Source organism: Macrobrachium nipponense, chromosome 32 (genome assembly GCF_015104395.2).
Source record: "Macrobrachium nipponense isolate FS-2020 chromosome 32, ASM1510439v2, whole genome shotgun sequence".
Lineage (NCBI taxonomy): Eukaryota > Metazoa > Arthropoda > Malacostraca > Decapoda > Palaemonidae > Macrobrachium > Macrobrachium nipponense.
In genome coordinates this window covers 18,216,123-18,240,988 of record NC_061094.1, presented here as the reverse complement: position 1 = coordinate 18,240,988, position 24,866 = coordinate 18,216,123, and the positions used below count along the sequence as shown (strand labels likewise).

The 24,866-nt window shown below is 37.4% G+C and overlaps 1 protein-coding gene across 1 annotated transcript in view; it reads right to left on the bottom strand.

Annotated features, from left to right (window-relative positions):
- Window positions 1-14,835: 14,835 nt before the first annotated feature.
- The window catches only part of LOC135207248 (methenyltetrahydrofolate synthase domain-containing protein-like), a 420,744-nt gene continuing 410,713 nt past the window's right edge, over window positions 14,836-24,866 (bottom strand). The window contains 1 exon segment of the mRNA XM_064238898.1: window positions 14,836-19,959. Within this exon segment, the coding sequence (XP_064094968.1) occupies window positions 19,725-19,959 (235 nt within the window). The 3' untranslated portion in view covers window positions 14,836-19,724.

The window sequence follows — 24,866 nt, the reverse complement described above, 5'->3', positions numbered from 1 at the left end:
ACCCCTGCCCCGATCGATGTCCTTGCACATCGCCACTGAGCCCCCCTCTGTCAAACTGCTGCCCTTCTCCAGTCAGAATGTCGCAGCCTTGCTACACCACACAGAGATCCAGTTCCAGCTCCACGGGATCACCAAGAAAGGAACCAAGGCGGACCTCATCGCTGCAGCCATCCCGGAGGATGTGTTCAACTGCCTCACCCCCTGGATGGCCAGCCAGCCCAGAGTGCTGCCCTACGAAGGCCTTTAAGACCCAGCTCATCCAGGCCTTCTCCCTCCCGGTCCCCGAGAGAGCTGCCCACATCTTTGACCTGGTGGTCAACCCCATGACCACCGCGGACCCAAGGCTAACCTGGCACAAGCTCCAGGACCAGGTACTACTGCCGGGGGTGGACCACCAAGGACGCAGGAAGGAGGTAAGCCTACATAGACAGCTCTTCCTCCGCCAACTCGTGCCCCAAGTCTACAACCAGATCCTCGACGCAGAAGACCAAGACATGGAGAGCCTGGTGGACCGGGCCTTTGGCCTGTTAACCACCACCCAAGCCGCAAAACTCTCTGCCCCACCATCAGCCAACAGCCTGCAGCAGGAGGAACCCGAGGAGGCAGGGATCAACGCAGCCTTCTGGAGAAGGAGAACCTCGCAACCCTGCCAGGACAACGGTTAGTGCCACTTCCACGTGTAGTTCAGCAGTAAGGCAATTAAGTGCTAGCACCCCTGCTCCTTTGTGCCTTCAAAAAACGACGGAGGCTGTGCCCTTTGACGTGGATAAGGTGGATTTCCTCGGCCACGAGATCACCCCAGCAGGAGTACGTCCCATGGCATCGAAGGTGTCTGCAGTGGGGAGTTCCCGACGCCGACGACAGTCAAGGCCCTCAAAGAGTTCATCAGGATGGTGAATTACTACAGAAGATTCGTCCTGATACCCGCCTCCCGAAGGAAGCAGGTATTTGACATGATCCACAGTCTCTCACACCCGTCACCCCGCACGACAACCAGACTTATGACAGAAAGGTTCGTTTGGCACGGCATCAAGAGGGATTCCCGGGAGTGGGCCAGGAACTGCATTGCATGCCAGAGCAGCAAGACAAGAAGGCAAACCGAATCGGGAATAGGCACCTTCCCTCAAACCAGGTGGAGATTCGGGCATATCCACATCGACGTCATCGACAGTGCCAGTGCTTGACTGTGATCGACCGGTCCATCAGGTGGCCAGAAGCCACCCCAATGTCAGAAGCCACCGCAGACGCCTGCGCCGAAGCCCTCCTATCCAGCTGGATCAGCCGCTTTAGAGTGCCAGATGACATCACTACAGACCGGGGAACCACCTTCACCTCAGAACTCTGGACCTCCCTGGCACGCCTGATGGGGACCAAGCACCATACGACCATGGCCTACAACCCTGCAGCCTGCGGCATGGTGGAAAGGACCCACCGCTCCCTCAAAGCCTCCCTGATGGTACTCTGCACAGGCCCCGACAGGTAGGCACAGCTACTGTGGGTCCTCCTCGGCTTCCACACAGCCCCAAGAGCCAATGGTGACCTGTCACTGGCAGAGAAGGTTTATGGCGAGACCCTGACAGTCCCAGGTGAATTCTTCCCCGCCGACAGCGACGACCCTAACCCACTGGCAAGAATCCGGGCAGCCGCTCAGAAATTTGTTTCCTGCCGAGAGACCTACACCGATAGGAGGAAGCAGTTCTGACCGAGGGCGCTGGACTACTGCAAGTACGTCTTCATATGGAACGACGCCACCTGCCTGCCCCTAATGAGACCCTACCGAGGACCGCACCGCATCATCAGCCAAGAGGAGAGGGCATTCCCCATCTCGATCAGCAGCCGCGAAGACTGGGTCTCGATAGACAGAATGAAGCCTGCCGTCGTTCCCGACGAAGATGACCCTCGGAACACAGCCTTGCCGGAATCCGACAGCGCCCCCAGACATCGCCAGGGTCACCCAAGGAAAGCAGTCGAACCCACCAGGCCCACCACCAGGAGCGGCATCCTGCTTCCTGACTTACGGGACGACAAGGAACCAGAAGATGTCCCCTGACGGATGGAATCTCAAACCTGCGGACTCCTCCAGCCCTCAGCAAGATTCCGCTGACCATCAGCCAACGATTATTGCTTAACTATTGCCTTAGGGGGATTATTTGTTAGGACGGCATTTTGCCAAATGTCTGTCCTTCCTCTGTACATACCTTTTATAGCATATACTAAAATGTAGAGCATTTCACGGCCTATCCGCCAATATATATATATCATGTAAAAATGTACTCTCTGCACGAAGATATATGTATATTTTCAGCTGCAAAGACACACAATTGCAGCGGGGCTCTGACCCTTTTTGTATGTGCGTGGGTGACAGACACTACGTTTCCGTCCCCACTGCTGCCTCATATATGGCTGTATCTGTTAAATAAAACTAGTTAGAGTTTTCTCCTTGTCTGATTCCAGTCCTCACAATAGCTTTGAGATTAACACATAATGGGGCAGCACATGACCAGGTGGCCCCCCTTAAATCTGCCACTGCTAAGCAGTACAGACCTTTGTCTCAGGTGTTCCATCCAGATATCCAGAAGTTTTTCCATATCCTCTACCACCCTCCCCCTTCTCTTATACTTGTTGACTACATTGGCACAGTTCTTTTCACAAGCTCCATAAATTTGTCTTTGTTCTTCAAAATTATGCCAATGATTGAGCATTTCATTTTATAATGGTGTGCTCTTTGTCAAACATTTTTTCACCACTTTCTAACTTCTTTATTATACCCACTTTATTTTCCATTGAAATGGTTGGTCACATTTTAAAACTACCACTTTTATCATTGGCCTTGCACTTACCATTAACCATGATATATTAATGGATGCGGTAAAGATTTCACAATAAAAATGCTTGTGAATGAATCGCCACATGGGAGATGAAATCTTAGGTGCTATTATAGTATGATATCCACCGACCTATTCACAACCCACCAAAATTCAGGATGCTATCTACCAAACAACACAATTAAGGCCAATGGCTATTACTTCCTCAAACTATAAACAAAACTATTTAGTCAAAAGTGAGGTATTCACTATTTTGTATTGCCAAAGCAACCCACTGGAAATACTTATGGCAACTACTCCCCCAAACTGTATAACAAAACTATTTTTTCAAATTCGTCAAGAGTTATTTGTCTAATTTGTATAATAAAGAAACCACTTATGACCTCTGGCAATTACTTCCTCAAGCTATATACAAAGTTAATGTCTGACAAAATCATTTAAAAAAAAATTTAGTTGAACTAAGCTCAGACGAAATCTAGCCCATCATGCTGGCCAAAGATTTTGTTCAAAATAATCTCAAGTGAAGATGAAGCAGTCTCCTTTTTAAGACAACACAGCCTTATTAACCAAGTAGAAGATGTATCTCCTTGCCAAAAATGCGGAACACCTATGTAGTAGAACAGAATGAGGAACAGAACAGGAGAATTTCGGCCAATATTGAGATTCCTAAAAATAAGGTGACAAGCATTTCGATCGCTTCGTGTAGGGAGTTCTACAATTTTTCTATTTTAATATTTTAAATAAATTGTGTATGGTCTTTAATAATTTTTTTTCTACAAACAGTTTATCTTTTCTTTCTGTACGAGTTACAAAGCAATTTATAGCAGCAAATGTTTAAGAAAATGAATGGTAGATATCAAACCACATTAGAAAATGGATGGTAGATATCATACTATAGTAGAAAATGGATGGTAGATATCATACTATAGTAGAAAATGGATGGTAGATATCATACTAAAGTAGCACCAAATCTTAGCATTAGCGTAGTTACAATGAAACTGGGATGTGTAGTGGCGTCAACTGCAGTGTTGTCCAGTGTGGGTAGCGGCAGAAATTGTAACTATGTATAAGTAGGGGCAGCCACTCACAACAAAATTTGGACTTGCGGGTTGCGGCCTGGAGCGCTCTGAACAAAAATTGAATTTACGAGAACGGATGTTTGTATCTTTGAAAGTATGTAAGTTGAAAGTTCGTCAGTAGAAGTGTATTTTATTTGTTAAATGAATATTTGTGGTGTATTCATGAAAAAGTGAAATTGTGTTATATTTCTTAACCACTTCAAAAATAACGGTATACTAGCAAATATTCACCTATGCAATTACACTTTCGTTAATGCCAAGAGTTTGCTCCTAGGCCTAGCTTGTTAGTTTTCTTTACTTGCTAAAATTACTGCTTGACCAAGTAACATTCATGGCACTGCTAACTTTATCACACCATGCTTTGAGATAAGCAATGTGAAAAAAAAATTAATTCATGCCACATAGATTACAAGTTATACGTACCAATAGGGAAAATAATGTTAACTGTACCAAATGTTTAAAGGTTGTCCTGTTACACCTATAAGACCTTTTTATTTGCAATTTCCATTCCAGTGCTGAATGACCTTATAGGTCCCAGTGTTTGGCCTATATTTTTATATTCTATTCTGTTTTGAGAGAGAAAGTTTTTTTCTGTATGTACATGAATAAAGATATTTTATTTAGTCAATCCACAGCACTGGCTTCATCGAGATTGAATCTTTTCCTCTTGGTGATGTGTCAAGCAGCAGCGCAGATGGTTAAATGTGCCACTCATGCAGCTGCTGTTTCTTGTCATCTGTGTTAAAAGTGAGGAATTCTTTAAATTTATGATGAACGATTTGTAGAATGGAACATGAATTATAGGCCAAGCACTGGAACTATGAGGTCATTTAGCTCTGGAAGGGAAATTGTGAGTAAAAAGGTTTTCATGGTGTACCTAACAGGAGGAAAACCTCGCAGTTTGTACTAAGATACAACTGTTAGGAGTGGATGGAAAAGTAAGAGGCAAGAGAATATGAACAGAGGTGCAGTAAACAGAATAAAAGGGATTACAGCTAGGGGCCAAAGGGATGCTGCAAAAAACCTTAAGTAATGCTTACTACTTAACGATGGGATTACATGTGTAAATCTCACTGTGTGAGGTGACATAAATTAAAAGGTATGTTGCCAATGTTAGGTGCCTGGGCAGCATCTTTCCTGCATGTCATTTGTATTCCGTGTCAGTAGAAGAGTTTCTTGTGTCAACCTGCCTTCTTGTTCAAGGGAGGAGGCCACCAAAGCTCATGGAACTCCAACCAGGTCATCTTACCTTTCAACTCATAATTTTTGTATTAAATCCTTTCAGATGCCCTATTTGCTTGTCAGAGAAGAAAATTTGGATTCTTCCTTCCAGGGTCGTAATAAGACTCACGTTGGGTTATGGGTTTCTACATCTGAAGACAAGTTCCCAGGTAGCACACAAGCCAATCAGTGTCCACCAATATGTGGAGACCAATCTTTGACCTTAGCCTCTCATCCACTACCTTCTGACCCAATCCTAGATGGAAGCAAGTTTCCATTCTTAGCTCCCTCCAAGATCACAACTTCATGGTTTCAGTTGCTCTGAAGGATGACTGCTTTCAGATACTGATTAACTGCTCTTCAAGAACATATCCAAAGCTCTTGTAGCAGAGCACTTTGCTCAGTTCAAGGCTTTCTGTTTTGGCCTGGCTACAGCTCAACAAACATTCACAAGAATGGCATCAAATTGTTGGAGTCTAAATGCACTGAATGGTAATGACCTCTTCATTCTTCGAGTTTCAAGAACATCTGTAAATCCTTGTGAGAGGTAAGATCTTAACCTCCTGTCAAGACAGACATTTACCTATGTATTGGATAGAGACAAGAGCTACCTAGTTCAACTGAAGTTCGGCATTCAAAGATAGCCTTAAGGACTACCACTGACATTGAACTCCTACACCCAAGCCATCATTTTAGTGCCAGTTGAGCAATGTTGAGGCATTCAAAAAGACCATATAAATGGGGCAAAGTTAATACCACTCTAATCAACCACAACAGGAACAATGTTCTCACATGCTTTGAAGGAGGGATGAGACATACTGTACATATGCTAGATTTGGCTGTTCATAGAAGAGAAGGATCTCATGGCTTGGCTAGCATCAGGAACCAATGGGAGAGCAGGAGGATGGTGGCGAGTCTACTAGAACTAAGATGGCGGCGCGAGTTTCAAAATTGTTATCGGGCGAATCTCGGGCTTACAGAAACCTTTCATATCTTGAAAACTTTTTGTATGTAGAGCAATAAAATTTTTTGTTGTCAGCTTTTGTATCTCGAGTTTTTCGTAAGTTGAGCCTTTCGTATCTCGAGGTTCTACTGTAACTATAATATGACTATATATTCCCCAAAACATAGATGTATCTGATTTAAGTAACCGCAAGAAATGCTCAAACTTTGACATGGCCCATTGCTTTGTAAAAGAAGGATGGTCAAACTTTTAAAGATCTGAATGTCTCTAAAAGAAGATCAGACATTAAAATACTTTGGAAGATTGTTTTAGTCAAGGCAGTTTCTAACTTCAGATCATCATCAGATGAAAATAATGAGTTATCCGTCATAGATCCTTCCACACCAAGAAAGTGGTAGTAGTCAGCAAAGACCTTTACAATACTCTGAGCTAGAATTTTTAAGAAGATACCCTCAAATTTAGTTATGAAATTAGGTGGGAGCTAGCAACATCATCTTACTAATGTCTTCCATATCTTTTCCCTACTAAGTAACTATATTAGACATTTGCCCATTCAAGTTAAGAAATTCTAAGGTTGACCTAGCCAGTACTACTTCAGTTTTATGAATATGGTTATGGTTACACACTAGTGTCTGAGCCAACAGAAATATTGGGTCTTCAAAAGAACATGATCTTGTGGATTGATATCCTGCTGATAGAACTTTTCATTGTAAAGGAAGTCATTCTCCAATTTTAAAAATTTTCACTTGTATATGTAATTGTGAACATGATGTCCTAGAAATTCCAAATGCAGGGTACATATATAGGTATAGGAGTGCTAATGGGAAACTAAAAAAGTTATACCTCTGTCATCAAAAGCATTAAAAAACTTACAGCTGCTTCAAATTTTGCCTCACAGATTACCCAGAATGCAAGTGAGGAAGATCCCTTATCTCAACCTTCCATCTCTAGGAGAACTCCCTATTCATCCAATCTTGAAGGATACCATAGGAAATTAAGTTCAATCCAGCAGGTCGGAATCTGTTTTACCTCAACAAAGGAAACTGAAAAGTAAGGAAGCTTTTGTATTTCCCAACAGGAAGAACTCGGTCATAACTACCTAGCCTAAATTATACAAGAACCAATAAGGCATCGTATTGCTTTGCTACACCTGCTATATGCTGTACTGTTACTACAAATCCTAATTCTCAAAATGAATAAAATCTTCAATTGCTACTCAAAACTTGACTCTAAAATTCCTTCTTTTGCTGCTTGAACGAATTCTAAAGATTCACCTCAAGAGCTACTATGTTTGTTAAAACATGTAAATAATTTTTTAACTCAAGTCACTTTGCAACAGAACTGCAAGTCTAAAAGCCAAATAAAGCATTTCAGATTTATGCTTCATGAGCGTAATCCAGGAATTCTGTGCAGTTTCCCTCTTCTTTTCAGTTACTTGGCAAATTCAATACACATAATCCTCTGTGGGGTGGTGATGTATTAATCCAGAGAAGAAAATAGTACAGAATATTAACAGTAATCCAACAACCTCTCATAATGCCAGTTGTCCATAAACTCATGGAAATTATTGTTAATATGAGGTTAGTTTGGTAATAATTTGTCTGCTACAGATTTACACATATGCTCTTCAGCATCCATTTAGATTTTGTATGGTCAGTCTAATACTTTTTGAATGGCAGTGACCACTTCTCAATTCACTTGAAAGACATTAAACCTATTCCTACCGAAGTCTGAGGTAGACTGGAACAATATCAGTCTGGGTCTTGTCCTGGACAGAGAATTTGAATCTTTTACAAGTCACATTTTCAAGCCTATGTTGTTACTGAAGCAACCTTGAAAAGCACTCATTATGCTAAAAAAAATAATAAAAACCACCTGCAGTTCTGTAGTGAAGCAAGACCTTCATTTTCAGAATAGTTACTAGGAAATGACACAGGAAGTACAAAATCAGAGGCTCTTCCAAAAGTATATTTTATAAATATAACCTTGCCAAATATCAAGTTTTTTTTTTAAATCTATGTCATGGCTGTACTTTATTAGTGGAATCCGTTGTAAGATCCCACTGAAAGCTGTTTGGATAGATTTGAAACCTTTGTCAAATTTTTTCTCTTCTTTGTCCATTTCAACAATGAATGATATTGTAACCGGTGATCCTGAAGTTGCCAACAAACTATGTCAACATTTTTCAACTATATCAAGGTCAAGAAATTATTCTGTTGAGTTTCTGTATACGGCCTTGGATCTTAGTTCTAATAGCAAGTAAATATAAAAAGTTTTTCCTCAGAGAATTTATAAGATGCCAAAGTACCCATCAGGAAAAGCAGAGATATTTCTTTTGAAATGTATGTACCTGAACACTGAAAAATATTCATCATCATTCTAATAAGGAAACCCATTAAGGATGCCTTTGAATCCACTAGCTTCAGATCAACTACACAAACTAGATATTTGTAAGCTAAGGGAAAAGATTTGTAACACCAGTTTAGTTTGGTATCATGAATCCGAAGGCTTAATTCCTACATCCCAATTTGGCTTCCAAAAGAATCATGTAATCTACTGTAGATCCACTGCTTAAATTATCCCACCAAATTCTGGAATTTCCTACATTCGTTCAAATTGGACACACATTCAAAACATCTAAGTAACCCTCTGAACATTAACAAGTTCAGACTTTACATAGCATATTTAAAAATAATTTGTATTTTTCCTAACATACAAACCTGAAGGTCTTTATATGGGATTTTGCTTGCGAGCATAAGCTGAAACTACTGTTAACTTTCAAACCGATGGTAGTGGGGAAGCCCACCCACTCATCAGTCTCCACTCCACTTTGCCTTTTGGCCCAGGTACCAGAATGAGGAGTGGCTGAGGTGGGCCATAAATGTAAAGACCTTTGGGTTTGCTTGTTAGGAAAAATACAAATTACTTTAAAATTTCATTTTTGTTCCTAGATAAATACAAACCTTTGGTCTTTACATAGACCTGCCCTTTGGAGGGTGGATACTGGGTAAATTTCTGAACTGACTGGAAGTTCTACCAACCCAGGCATCTCTTCCTGGTCTCGGAGAGCTTAGTAAGGATTCTCATTGTTTGTTTATATGGTGTTTTTACGTTGCATGCAACCAGTGGTTATTCAGCAACGGGACCAACGGCTTTATGTGATTTCCGAACCACGTGGATAGTGAACTTCTATCACCAGAAATATACATCTCTCACTCCTCAATGGAATGGCCGAGAATCGAACCCACGACCACCAAGGTGGGACGCAAACACCATACCAACCACGCCACCGAGGCGCTTAGTAATGATTCTCTGGTCTGTTGAAAATATTGGATGTTCAACTACCAGATTTCTGGGCTTGAAATGATAAGTTTGTAACTATTCTACTTTAGATTATAGACTGGGTACTCGGTTACCTACTCACCTGCATGACACCTTAGTCCTGCATGTGACAGCTCACCTGCCTCTCTGTCCTATGAGAGAGGAAAGGGAGCAGTCACTCATACACATTCTCTCTCGCTACTGTACACCTTAGGTGAGATGCTACTTGTCTCTCTTGGGGGAGCCAGGTGAGCTACGCAACTTTAGCAACCACCACAGGACCCAAGGAAAACGTGTCTAAGGACCTGTGAGCAACATCCTGAAGGTATTAAGACATGAATGTTGTAGTCAGGACTTCCTTAATAGTACTTGTGGAACAGATAGGTTCTTCCTGAACACGAGGAACAGTCCAATGCTCCTAACCTTGTGAGCCCTTACTCCAAACGCACTCCCATCTACCGCGTCAGATGTATCATACTCTCGCTTGATTGTCTCAGGAAGCCAGAAAGATATGTTCTTGGACATCTCTTTCTTGTTCAAGTCGGTACTAACTAACAGTAATCGACACTCGTACCTGAGTTGCTGAGTCCTCTTAAGAAAGTACCATAGCACCCTAACTGGACATAGTAGGAACTTTTCTTGATCATCACCAACAAAGTCCCCTGGGGAGGAGATCGAAAAGGACTCATATCTGGCGTCAGGGACCGACGGATTCAGTCTTTGTCACAGATTCCTGGAGAAAATCAAGTGTGACAGATCCCCAATCCATCGAGTGCTTAACATCGAAGGAAAGGCCATGAAGCTCACCAATTCTTGCTGATGCCAGGGCAAGCAAGAAAAGTCTTGAAGGTCAGATCCCTGGCTGACAACTCATAAAGGATCGAAGGGCGCACAAGTCGGGCTTCCTAAGAAGAGAGTCACAACCCACTCAGGGGTCCTGAGTTCCATGGGAGTGCAAGGCTGTTTAAAGCTTCTCAACAGCATGGAGATCTCCCATGAGGCAGAGAAATTAACACCCTACAAGCAAAAGACTTGCCCAAGGGCAGCTCTGTACTCCTTTACAGCTGAGGAGAGAAGCTTCTCTCGGCGAAGAAAGACGCAAAAGTCTGCTACCTGCTGAAGAGTAGCTCAGACTGGAGAGAGTATCGTTGACATCACCAACCACAGAAGACGGCCCATTTCCCCTGGTACGCCACCACAGAGGATTTACAAAGGTATCCACACATCTCTGTTGCTGTGTGGCGAGAAAAACCTCTTGCTTGTAGGAGGTGCTGGATAGTGTCCAAGCATGAAGTCCCACCTGGCAATACCTCTCTATGTGTGGCTGGTGCAGCAGGTTGTGCCAAGGAGGAATTTCTCTCTCAGTACCTTGAAAAGTAGAGCTAGCAGGTTCAGATACCATTCAGAATGTGGTCACTGGGAGCCATCAAGGTTATCCTTGAGATTCTGACAAAATGGAGGAAAGGCGTAGGGCTTGAGATTGTTCCATGGATGCTGGAAGATGACTTCTACTGCTGCCATGGGTATGACATGATTGAACAGAACACCAGCAGTTTTCTGTTGTGCTGGGTCACAAAGAAATCTATCATTTGGGGGGCCCAAACCACCTTTCCAGTCTGGGTTAAGGACCACTCTGAACCCTGGCAATTGAGCTTGTCTGTCACTATGTTTAGGGTGCTCAGAATGTACCTGGCTGACAGCTCTACCAAGTGTGCTACTGCCCACTAATGCACCTGCACTGCCAACATATGGAGCTGAAGGGAAACCAGTCCTCCCCTGCTTGTTGACATATGCCACTACCGTGGTATTCTCTCTTATCAACACAACAGAGTGCCACACCACTCGATCCTGAAACTCCCGCAGTGTCAAAAATGCTGCCTTGAGTTCCAGAATATTGATGTGGAGGTGTCGTTCATTGTTTTCACACACCTGAAACCAGACTCTTCTGGGTGTGCACCCCATCCTTCGGTCAGCGCATCCGAAAACAGAACCATCTCAGGAGGGAAAGTGCCTAACAGTACTCCCTATCAAGAGGTTCCTGTTGCCTAGCCACCAGGTTAAGTCATTCCTTGTTGGAGATCAAAACTCCTTCATTCTCCACTGAAGAGAATGAAGGTGAAGCCGCCCACGAGGTACCAGCTTCTCAAAGGACAATAGGTGACTAAGAACTACTTGCCACTGCTGATTTAGTTGCTCTTGTTGTGACAGGAACGACTGTACTTCCTGTCTGAACTTGCTGATACGCGGTTCTGAGAGGCAGACTCTTGCTTCTGCCATATCTATCAGCATGCCTAGATACTTTACCCTCTGCCGGGGTATGAGATTGGACATTTCAAAATTGATCACTACTCCCAAGTTGTGACAAAATATGAGAAGTCAGTCTCTGTTCTGGAGCAACTGCGACCAAGAGCTTGCCAGGATTAGCCAATTGTTAAGATACCTCAGCAGAGACCCTGATGGGATTGAGTATTGACTGTACAGTTTCCATCTTGAACTGAGTCTGGCGAACAAACCAGTTCAAGGGAGAGAGACCTATGCCCGGTCCCCAGCCACCCATCATCTTCACAAGAAAAAGATGGCATCTCTTTCACTTCTTCCCACAGGGAGAGATCCTTCAGCAAGCTGGCAACTCAAGTCTGTAAGTGGACTGGATCGCTGGTGAGGGGTGGCGGTAATCTGAAGGGTATTAGATATCCTACCCGAAGGACATCCACTATCCACTACATTCTGTATCGCTGCCATGTTGCCCCATGGTTCAACAGGCAGTGAGCCCCTCACTAATGGCAGCAAACAGGGAGGAATGCCACCCCTAGCATCCTCCCATCTTACCCTTGCCCTCTGTCATAGGATGGGCAAGAGGCTGAAAGGGCTGTGGCTGCGCACCTTCCTAGGCTGGGCAGAAGCAGACTGTTCCTGCGTGAGTCTGTGGGAGCCTGGGACTTCCATGACCCAAAGAAAATGGGCTTGCCTGGCCCGATGGTTGGGCTGCAGTACCATGCAAAGATCTGGAGGCCTTGGTCACTGCTTGGAGAACAAACATGTCAATTCTCTGCAAGGGACCAGAGATTGATCTAGGAAACCGCTTGGAATGCTGGCATGGCAATCGATTCCATTGCTGGTGCCTCCTGCTAAGAAAAAGAAAATCCTTCCACAAGGGGAAGGTCCAATGACAGACCCGGACACATACACACCAGGTCAACCTTCTTTGTCAGCAAAGGCCTCTCTGGGGGTTGTAGTATCTCCTCTGGTGAGTGAGAGGCTGAGGAGTGAGTCCTCTAAAACCCCTTCAGTAAGTCATGACCAAAACCAGCCCTATCAAGAGACTGGGTTCCTTCTGCAGTCCCTAAAAAACCTTGGATGGCTGAAAAGCAGTCTACAGGGATAGCCATGGTCTCTACCTCAAGATCATTAAACTTCCATAAGATGATCTTTGAAAATCTTCTCTGCAACTCTGGGATGTCGGAGTCCTGGGGCATCGAACGGAGGCTGTCCTAGAGACGTACTAGTCTTCTCGTATGGTAAAAGAAGACTGGAAAGGGGACCTCGTCTTGCTGTTCCCAGGTGAGTGGGCTGGTAAGCTGGTGTCACCATTCTGGGACCCTTGCATTGCTCTTTAGAGAACAGGAATGGGGTGAGCGAGTGCCTGGCCACTCTGTACTCACTCTCTCTCGCTGGCAGACCCTTACTGACCCGGGAGGGTGACTTCTCGGAATGGGTACCAGTGTGCTGGAGGTCTGTGGAACCCCAAGCAGTGGTTGATCCTGTGCTGTCAGTGACAGGAGCTGCATTACTGGAGGTATTGTTAGAGAGAGACCCAGTAGCCTTCTCCATGGGGAAAGCTGGCAGTCAGAAGCCCTGTGGGGCTTTTTACTGCTGGGAGAGGCAACCATTTTTCTCCGCTTCAGCTTTGGAAGTACTATTATTATTAATTAAATCAGTAGAAGAAACCTATTCACAAAAAGCCAATAACTTAAAATTCAAGCTCCCAAAGAATGTTGGTTTCAGCCTCCCACCACAGACCCCACACAGCAGCAGTAACTGATCATGATACAGAGCCAGGGGGAAATGAGAATCCATGACATCTGAGTGGCATGTCACAACACTATACCAACAGACCAATAGAAGGGGAGATGATAGCACTGGATGAGGATGAAGATGAAGATGAAGACGATGACTTCCACTTCCTCTTCTTCAACTTCTTCCAGCCGAGGCAGGTCTTGGACAGCAAGGTGTGGTTGATGATGTCACTAAGGGGAGATGATGTAGAGAGTAACACCTTTGGGTACACTGCCAGAAGCATTTGTGAAGATATCATCAACATAATGGTGGGGCCCAAGCTGGTAGACACTGTAACTGGGACAGTTATGTTGGAAGCGATTACTGGAAGACCTTTGGAAGCCTTCAAGTAGGAAATCAATCCCAAAACACTCAGCTCCCCCCCCCTAGGAGGTCTAGGGATGACCATAGCTCCCTAAGCCCCTCGGCTTCACAACACGAGCAAGACAAGTCAGGTTAGTGAAGCCATCTCCCTTAGCCCCAAGGAGGAATGTCTTCCCAAGGACAACTCCCCATCCAAGCGAAAGAAGACCGGTGGAGAGTAGTCGAACCAGTCATCTACTCCCCTAAGCTGGCACTCTACTGAAGACACAGTAAAAGACGGCTAAGGAGAAACTGAGCCCCTTAGGAGTAGCAACAGAAGGTGGAAGCTTGGCCAGAGGCAAGAAGGAACCAGAGAGAATCTTCAGTGTCACCGGCGGAGTATTGAACTCTGATCACACGGGAGAAACTTACTTCTCTTTCTTCACTCACTACACAGGGTACCTTGGCTACAGTCATGCTTCCTGTATGACATACACAAAATATGTGGGTCGATATATAACTAGGAGAGGAACTGATTACAAGGTTTGTTCTTACCTTAGAAATCCCTTATAAGGCTGCTGCAAGTCAAAGGTTTGCACAATGAAAATATTAGCTAACAAATATACACTCTCATCTCATACACACACTAAAAACAACAAAAGGAAAGCAAACGGCACTTGGGCAGAGAAACATACATATCTTTACACAACTTCAGCCAAAAGCAGAGTGAAGTAAAAACCAACGAGTGAGCATTGCTTCCCCTGCCATCAGTAGCTAACAACCTTGTTTCAAAGTTTACGGCTGTTCCAGCTTGCATTCGCAATCAAAATCCAAAGTAAAGACCTTCAGGTTAGTATTTGTGTAATAAAAAATAAATATTTGGCTTTTTCTTATCCCAGCAATTGGGATTGACTGAAAACCTAGCTGTAGGCTAATGGCATTTAGGCCATCATAGCAGTTCCATTCAGAAAAGACAGATTATCATGGTAATGTAATTTTTAAGAGAACTTATAATTAAAAACTAGTCTGGGATTTTTTAAGAAATTGCAAGTACAAAGAAAACCACTTTATCTCTTTTACCATCAAGTTTATTCATACAAAATACAGAATAACTCTTAGCAGCAATAGCACCAGTTTTCAGATTGTACAATAACCCCTTTGGTTTTGGTGCAAATTTATGTGGATGGAATTAAGCAAGAAAAGTAGCTTTTAAGAATAATCTGATGATAATGTTAGAATTTAGGAGGACCCTAGCATAGTACTGTAATAATGACATTTGATTTAAGCATATAAATGAGAACAAATGAACACCACATGATCTGTTTTTGAACATGAAAAGGAAAGCAACTATATTTAGTACTGAGCTTACAACCAAAATTATGCTTCCTTTGGACAAATAAAATGGGGAAGATACTCAAAACCGTTTACTAAATTTCAAGAACGTTCATAACTATAAGGAAAGGAGAGAAATTATATGGTAAATAAATGATTGCTGTATTTATGTATACTTAGGAAGAAGGAAAAACAAGTTGTTTTTATAGAAGAAGGAAAAACAAGTTGTTTTTACAGTTTGCCAACTAAATAAAAATCATAAAAACTATAAATGCACATAAAGCCCCTTCCTAAAGTTCTCAAATTTTATTCATGTTCACAGGTGTTTTTTAAATGAGCTATTATTTAAGTACCGTATTTGCCTGCGTATTAGACACTTTAAATGTTAAATGTATAAAAAATACTGACCTGCGTCCAATGAGGCCATATTACGAATGGGAGACCAAGCGCCAAGGCTAGGCTAGGCCTTTCATACAACAAGCATACTGGGTAGGCACAAAAATTGTTAATAATAAAATATTAAAAAAAAACAAGCCTAATTATCTCTCTATTATCACAAAGTTACAAAAAAATTGCTCAAGATACGTCGGCAGTTAGCCTATCAGCCATTTGCAATGAGTAGAGGTAAACAAAATCAGAGCGCCGCCTGTTGTTTATTTATGGTAAATTTCATACAAAGTCCATACTTTACTCCAGTATACTCTCATAATATTGTATTTCATGCACAGATTCATCATTTTTCTCTACAAACCACTTTAAAATATCATTCAATTAATGTATGATGAAACATACTAAAATTGTTTTTTTTTTCTACAAAACATCCTTGTAAAATAGGCATCTTATGCAAGGATACATCTTATGCGCTGGCAAATACAGTATATAAATTAAAAAAGATTAAAGTGGGAAAGTTGTAAACTTTCTAATTAACTGAATTCAAATACAAAGAAACTATATAAACAATAAGTTTTTTACCATGTAAAAGTAGTGGCTAATGTGATAAATTACAAAAATTTGCATGAAAAGCAAAAGCTTAAGCTTCCTTTTGCTACCGCAAGGGTCCTAGCCAGCAAAAAACTTAAGTACAATATGAAGAGACTCAGCATATGTGTAAAATCATATTATGCAAGTCTAAGCTGCTCATTGTATATCTGTTATTTAGGCAAGTCCATTGGTTTATTAGGCGATTTCACTAAACTTAACAGCAGAGACTGATAAAAAATTTTCAGCTTTACAGGGAATTTTTAAGGTACAGTCCCAAGACTGGAAATGAAGATAAAGCAATTGACAAATTTAGGAAATCTAAGGAACTGTGGTAGTCTGCAGTACTATGGTACTATTTGGATGGTGACATTCACAAAAATATTTATCAAATGGTTTACTTGGTGAAAGAACGAGCTTTCACACAAGCTACAAATTAACAATTATTAGGAGTAAAATCTACCAATATTCTCTCAAGAGACTGATTAAAAGCATTAAAATTATGAATAGCATTTATTATTATAGGAATGAAAGCTTGACTATTTAATGCCATTAACAGATTTGCTCATAAATTTGGCGCAACTGCATTATTCATTCCCAAGAAACAATGCCAACTTAACCTTAACTGAATGCTCTCAAGTTTGTCAGCTTGAAATTTTTAAACTCAAATCAAAAAGTAATTGTAACTTTCAAGTTATATAAAATCAGCACTCTGGGAAATCTGTCATATAACCATCAAACACACACTATTTTGAGGAGCTTTTAGTCACAATTCCTCTTGTAGTTTCACCTTAATAGACAATTTTAAGTTATAATTCACGACAACGCTAAATGCACAGAGGACTTAAAAATAATTCCCACTTTTTAAGATGTGGTAGCAAAAGTCAAAAGCCTTACATTATCAATGAAAGAGGTGAAATGGCTATAATAAAAAACAATTTAGCATTGTGCTTCTCACCTCCAAACTAATTAAAATGTGCAAACTACAGTACAGAATGAGAAGCCATGTGGATAAAACTATACCAAATTTACACTTCTTTCATGCAAACCTGAAACTTCTGCTTTTGTGAGGGAAAAAACTTGCATGAATTTAAAATTCAATTAAAAATTATATTTCATAAACCTCCTGGAATGAGGCTTGGAAACTAAAACAATATCTAAGTAAAGATAGTACAGCAGCATACCTTAACAACAAAGCAAGCAAGCAACTAAAGGCTCCTCTTTAACAAGAATCACCACAACCAACAAATCACTCAAGCTTTGACTTAAGACTAGAGTAGATCCAAATCCCTAAAACAATGAAGAGGTCTTAGCATTTAACACAGCAAGTAAAAATCATGAACATGTGAGTATTTTAAAATTGTATTTATATATAAAGAACTTGACTAGGCAATCCGAAATGGGGTGGGGGGCAACTAAAGGAAAAATAAATTTTTTCATACACACTTATGAACATGCTCCAGCAGCCCCCTCAAAAGAAAATAAATTATAGGCAAATGTAACTTGTAACATTTAATGATCATACCTATAACTTATGAAAGACTGTGATTACAATTCTGGAGTACGGAATCTAGTAAGAGTTATTTTACACTATACAATATATTAAGTGGAGAATAATATTGAGCAATCTTTGAATCCTACATTATTATCTTTGAAATCCCAGTGTAAAAAGTAATGTGACACAAGTTTTGTGTAAATAAACCATTATATCATTCAACTGCATCATTAACATTTTGTAAGGATTCAACTTGGATTACAACAGAGCAAAGGCATTGTGAATATAATATAAACTTTGTAAGGTGTAACAGCTAAGTATTTAAATCCCTTGAATTCAACTGTTTAGAAACATTATCCTAGGTCATTACCTCAAAGCATGTCATGTCATTGCAGTAACTGAAATAAAAAGGCATCCAAGCTAAGTTAAAAAATACCAAAACCTCTCCAAGTTTCTCAGACATACATAAATGTGATTGGTACGTTTAGCAAAAAACTTCCCTTAAATTTTCAAATAGAAAAAACATCAAGAAAACTAAACAGTGATCTTTGGACATTTCATTTTACAGAAAATATATTAAAACACATACCGAAATGGTAAAATATACTACGTACAAGATAATTAGGCACTGCGTTTTATCACCAACTTCGTTTATTCATAATCAAAATCATACTAAATTTATCCATACAGTGCTTGTGATGCAAAAAGAAAATGTTCATCTACCAGGATATAAAATCAAAATATTTAGCATCATACTCATTCTACTTGTAACTGGAATTACGAGCAGCATGGCAGTATCTAGACATATTGGAAGCTTAATATAAAACTAAACATTTGTTGATAACTTATGAAAACCTAAAATCATAATATATTGTAATTACACATTAAAGCTACCTTGATCTGAAGAGAAAACATTTACACTACATTTTATAAAATGAATCAGGCACTGGATTGTATCACCTTTCTATTAATTAACAACAACTGTAGACAGCTACAACTATATTTTCAATAAAAAATATCTATCTGTTAATATCTGCTTTATCATCTTTATTTCTTTTGTTATACATGTATTGTGTTATAAGAAGTGTATTAAAGATTGTACTGAATTTCACACCCACACTGCACACAAAAAAAAGTTTGGTTATATCCAAAAAATATGGATAATTTTTTTGTCAGACCTTTTCCAAGTAGCACACTTAAAAACCATGCCACAGAAAGATTCCAATAAAAACATTAGTTACTGTAAAAAGATGCGGTCAAATATAAACATTAGGCATGTAATATCCTGAAAGGGCAATTCACCACCTTGGTAATATTGCCAATGAATTAGGGCAATAGTAAAAAGTGCACAATTCTTTTCTGAAAAGACAAACTTGTTTTCACAATTCTCTTATGCATCACTACAATGAATACCAACTGATTACCTTTTCATCAGCTTTCATAATCTGTAGTTGCTTTACTGCAAGGCCACAGAAATATATTTCCTGTACTTTAGTAATTGTATTTTAAAGAATTAAAAATCTCTTAATAATGCAGCTATAAAAATTTGTAAACCTGTAAGCACTAGATGTCAATTAACTTCTTGTGCATTGAGCTATAACATCAACTGCTTATAAGTTTTGTAACCTGAATATTAAAATGCGAGACTTCATATTTTCTGACTTTCACTGCAACCTAATAAAAAACATAAAAAAATATTAAAGCTTGAATAAAATATTCAGACTACTTGAAGTTACTGCCTATATAAATAACTAACTACAATAAGTTACATCATTGTCTCATAACTTAAAAATAACACATATTTTACAATATTTTCTACAGTTAGAAAAATTCTTGACGAGAATTTAAAGAAGCTTGTTATAATGATGCTCTATGAGTAATATCTAAATCAATCTATATTACACAATTCCTGACTAAAATTGACCTACATTACTGGTGACATTTTAACGCCTCTCCAGTCTTAAGTTTCCTATCACAATGTTATTGATTATGGTCCTTACCATATACAACATAGTACCTGTATAACTAACACAAAGTAATGAAGACATACTGAAATATTCAAAAGTGTTCATGGTTGGGTTGAGATGAACTGCATATTTCTAGAACAGGTTTTGATTACAAAATCCTTTCTAGAGACCATTCCACTGATTTCATGGCATTTCAAGGTTTTCATCATCATCATCCATACCTACATTTTTGTCCTTGGCTCGCTCTACAACAACAGGCTGATCTTGGAGCAACAAGCCCTTCAGTTTTGATAAAACATCATCACAGCCTTCAACTGGACCAGTAAAACGTAAAAAGGCAAAACCGCTTCGTCCTCGCCATGTAATATCAGCAGGTTGAACTTCACGATCTTGAAGAGCATCTTTCAATTCTCGCACTCTATACAAATAAAAAATATAAGATCATAAATATGTCTTCAATCAATGCACAGGTATTTCTAATATGTATTGCATTAAACACTCAAGTTTAGCCAACATTTTACTATAAATATAATTGCAAGTTTTCAACAACAAGTTCTAAGTTTTCAACAACAAGTTCTATCTCAAACAAGTTCTTGATCATCAGTTTTTATTGATAAAAGCAAATCTTCCACTGGGATTATTTAACAATATGTGGAAAATAAATAATACTCAAAATTAAAGGATGTTTCCAAAAATAAACATAGATGTTCTCTTTTAATCACATATACTGCCCACTAAATAATACATTAAATAGGCTCCTTACAAACTAACAGTTGAGTTAGAATAATTAAATTTCAACATATATTTTGATTTTCCCCATTGTTTCAGTTACTTAAAATGAATTTGAAAACACCCTCCAAGCAATGGGTATATTGAATAACCTTGTTTAGTGAGACACTTCAACTACTTGCATTCTGTTTTGATAACAATTTATTTACAATAACCATTAACTTAAAGGTAGGCACAATGTAACCATTGTACTTGACATTTTAAGACTTTTCTACCTGAATGTTTCATTTAAAAAATATATACTTATGTGTTTTGCAGTCTTCTATTGTCTATTAAAATTATGCAGTACAAAAGTTTTAAAATTTAAGAGTTTGTTATTGAATTGAATATAGGATTTAGGCCAAGGCCAAGTACTGAGACCTTTGATGTCATTCAGTGCTGGAAAGGAAATTGAGAGTAGGTAGGTTTGAAGGTGTAACAGGAAATAATTGTTAGGATAGGGTGGATGGCAAGATGGAAGAGATAATATGAACGGAGGTACCGTAAAAGAAACGAAAGGGGTTCCAGCTAGGGGCTAAGGGTACACTGCAAACAAGATGAGTTTATAAAATGATACATTGGATATTGTCTCTCAATTGCCACCAAGGTTCAGCTCAAAGACCTGCAACTTACCTTAAACAAAAACCTTAAACAAAAATCTGGATTATTTGAAATTCTGGGTAACCTATAACAGTGTTTGAAAATTCACTTCAAGATTACCATACAATACTTCTTTCATCATTTGTGAATATGAATTTTTCATAATACACAAACTAACTCAACTTGACAGACAGTAATCAGGGCTCTGGCCTATAGTTAGTAAGTAACAAAGATACAAGACTCAACAGCATAGGTTAAAGGACAAAGGACACCCAAGAACCAGTACATATAGCAATTGCGTGACAATCTGTCTCATTTCTTCCTCTCTTGTTATGCAGCATTAAGTTTTAAGGAAGATCTTGAAAGCTCTTAAATTCACAAATAAATACAATCCAGGTAGAAAAATAAGGTATGAAAAAGTACCATATGCACTTCATGTGAGTGTGAATGTGAAATGTTTGGTAATCTTATACAGGGCAATTACTGTAGTTACTGATTTGTATTGCATTTTGGTATAATCACACTAAAAATCTAATAAATATTTTTTCCAAATATTCATGAGTGAGTGTGTGTGTGTGTGTGTTTGCAGGGTTTACAAAAGGATTATTACAGTAATATTATTATTACTTATACACTATGGCATTCAAAGATTAATAAAATCCATAAATTGTCTAAAACCCATCTTAAGGTACTTCCACCTATACTCTGTTTTTTTCCATCTGTCCACCCGGCTGTGGTGGTTGCGCATGGTAACAGTGTCCTGGGCTATTAATAGTTATTCTATGTGTAAGTTTTAGGTAAATAAAAGGATATCTGGGTATACATTTGCAGCTGAAAAGTGTTTTAATGATTTACTGTATGCAAACTACACCGTTAATATTTGAAATAGGATATTATTCAAACACCACAGGCGGATGGACAGATGGAAAAAAACAAGAATATATGCTACCATACAACACTGGTTGAAGCATTGGTGAAGTATATAAGGCACTATTTTTACTAATATACACACTTACATGAATCACATTTTATTCAGGGACATCAACTTTATCAAAACTTTGAGAAAACAAAACATTAAGAGACAGAGACAGACAAGCATACATTCATATGACTGCTCATGGAAGTACTGTTTGCATATAATTGACAAATGAACTGATAACACATTTAAATTCAATCATTTCTACTACACTATTAAAGACAACATATGTATGATTTCAATAACAGCATACTAAAAATCCCTGAATATACATAAATTCATTTGGCAATTAAATGAAAAATGTCTGTTTATTCATCCCTTCTCTCTCCCACTTGTGTTGCTTCTCATTAATCTACTCTAGCTTTGACATGTTGATATCCCTTTAAAAATGTGATCAATAAAAATCACTATCAGTAAATATACAGCATAGCATATTTACTCAATCTTTCAACCACTGGTATACCTATGACAGGCTAGGCTCAAGTAGCTTATGATGAGTTTTATATGGTGTAAGAATTGTGTAAATTTTCATATGCCATGCTAAATACTACCAAAATATACAATATTAAGCTTAAGTCAGAGTCAGCCAGGAATTAAATGATTACAAGAACATCAAGCTGCTTTACATTGTCAATTTTACATTCATTTTTAAATAAGTTTTTTCTGAATATATCAATCTACATACATACATCACATTAAATATATATATATATATATATATATATATATATATATATATATATATATATATATATATATATATATATATATAATGTGATGTATGTATGTAGACTGATATATTCAGAAAAAACTTATTTAAAAATGAATGTAAAAGTGACAATGTAAAGCAGCTTGATGTTCTTGTAATCATTTAATTCCTGACTGACTCTCTGACTTAAGCTTAATATTGTATATTTTGGTAGTATTTAGCATGGCATATGAAAATTTACACAATTCTTACACCATATAAAACTCATCATAAGCTATATATAATATCTATATCTATATATATTTTATATCTATCTATATCTATATCTATCTATATCTACTATATACTTCTATATCTATCTATATCTATATATATATATCATATCTATATATATCTATATCTATCTATCTATATCTATATCTATATCTATATCATCTATATCTATCTATATCTATATATAATATATATATTCTTATCTATATATATCTATGTATATTTATCTATTATAATAATATAGATATATCTATATCTATAATAATATAATATTTAATATCTATCTAAATATAATCTACAGAATCTATATATTATCTTATAATATATATATACAATAATATATATATATATAATATATATATCTAGATATTATATATCTATATATATATATTTTATATCTATATATATATTATTATATAGATATCTATATATCATATCTATATCTATATATAATTTTATTATATATATATTATATTATTATAGATATAATATATATATATAACTATCTATTATTATATATATTATATATTATATATATATCTATCTATATCTATATATATCGATATATATCTATATATCTATATATCTATAATTATATATATATCTATTCTATATATCTATATTCTATATATATATATCTATATCTATATATCTATATATATAGATCTAGATAATATAGATATATATATATCTATTATATATTTATATATATATATAAATATATATTATAATATATAGAATCTATATTTATTATAATAGATATAGATATATATATAATATATAATCTTATATCTCATATAATCTATATATATATCTATATATATATATTATATATATTTATATCTATATATATATATTATATAGATCTATATATATACATATATCTATAATATCTATCATATAGATATCTATATATCTATATATATATCTATATATATAATCTATATATAATATATATATATATATATTTATATATATAGATATAGATATACATATATATCTATATATATTTATATATATAATATATATATATATATATATATATTATAATATATAGTAGCATATATATATATATATATATATATATAGATATCTATATATATATCTATATATATATTTATATATCTATATATATATATATATATATATATATAGATATATAAGGATATATATATATATATACTATATATATTATATATATATTATATATATATATATCTATATAATTATCTATATATATCTTATATATTCTATATATATATCTATATATTTATATCTATATATTTATATCTATATATATATCTATATATATCTATATATATATATATATATATATATATATATATATATATATATATATATATATATATATATACATACATACAATGGGTCATTGCTTAGTCATGGATCTGCAGTTGCAGGATCAGCTAGACCCAGGTTTTTCCTTAGACTGCTTCTCAGTCTATATCAAGGGTATAAACTGTACCATCGCAGATCTATATGATGTTTATCAATAGGCTAAGCCTCGGTGCATTACCCACAAACATAAATGAAAAAATTCATATTATATAAACTAACAATAAAGGTAATAAAATCATTTTCACCTTATTTATTATTGGCATATCTTCATAATAATGAAATCAACCTTCAACTCTGAGTAGCGAGCAAACAAAATGTAAACATCGATTATATTCACTGCAATGTTTATTGTTCGATAACCCTTAAGAAATTTTAATAGTAGTAGTGTAATTTATGGTAGTAATAACATTTAGGATAATAATTTTTAATTTAAAATTCATTATCTTTTTGGTAGTAAATGACTTCTCCGAACAATGCAGTCATACAAACGATAATTGTTGTAGATTATTGTAGTACTGTTCTTTGAGATTGGCGACAAAGCATACATATAATAAAACCAAACTTTACCTTAAACATTATTGGTGTATCTTCATAAGAAAAAGACTATTCGAGGAATATTTCCTTGGAGGAAAGAATTTTT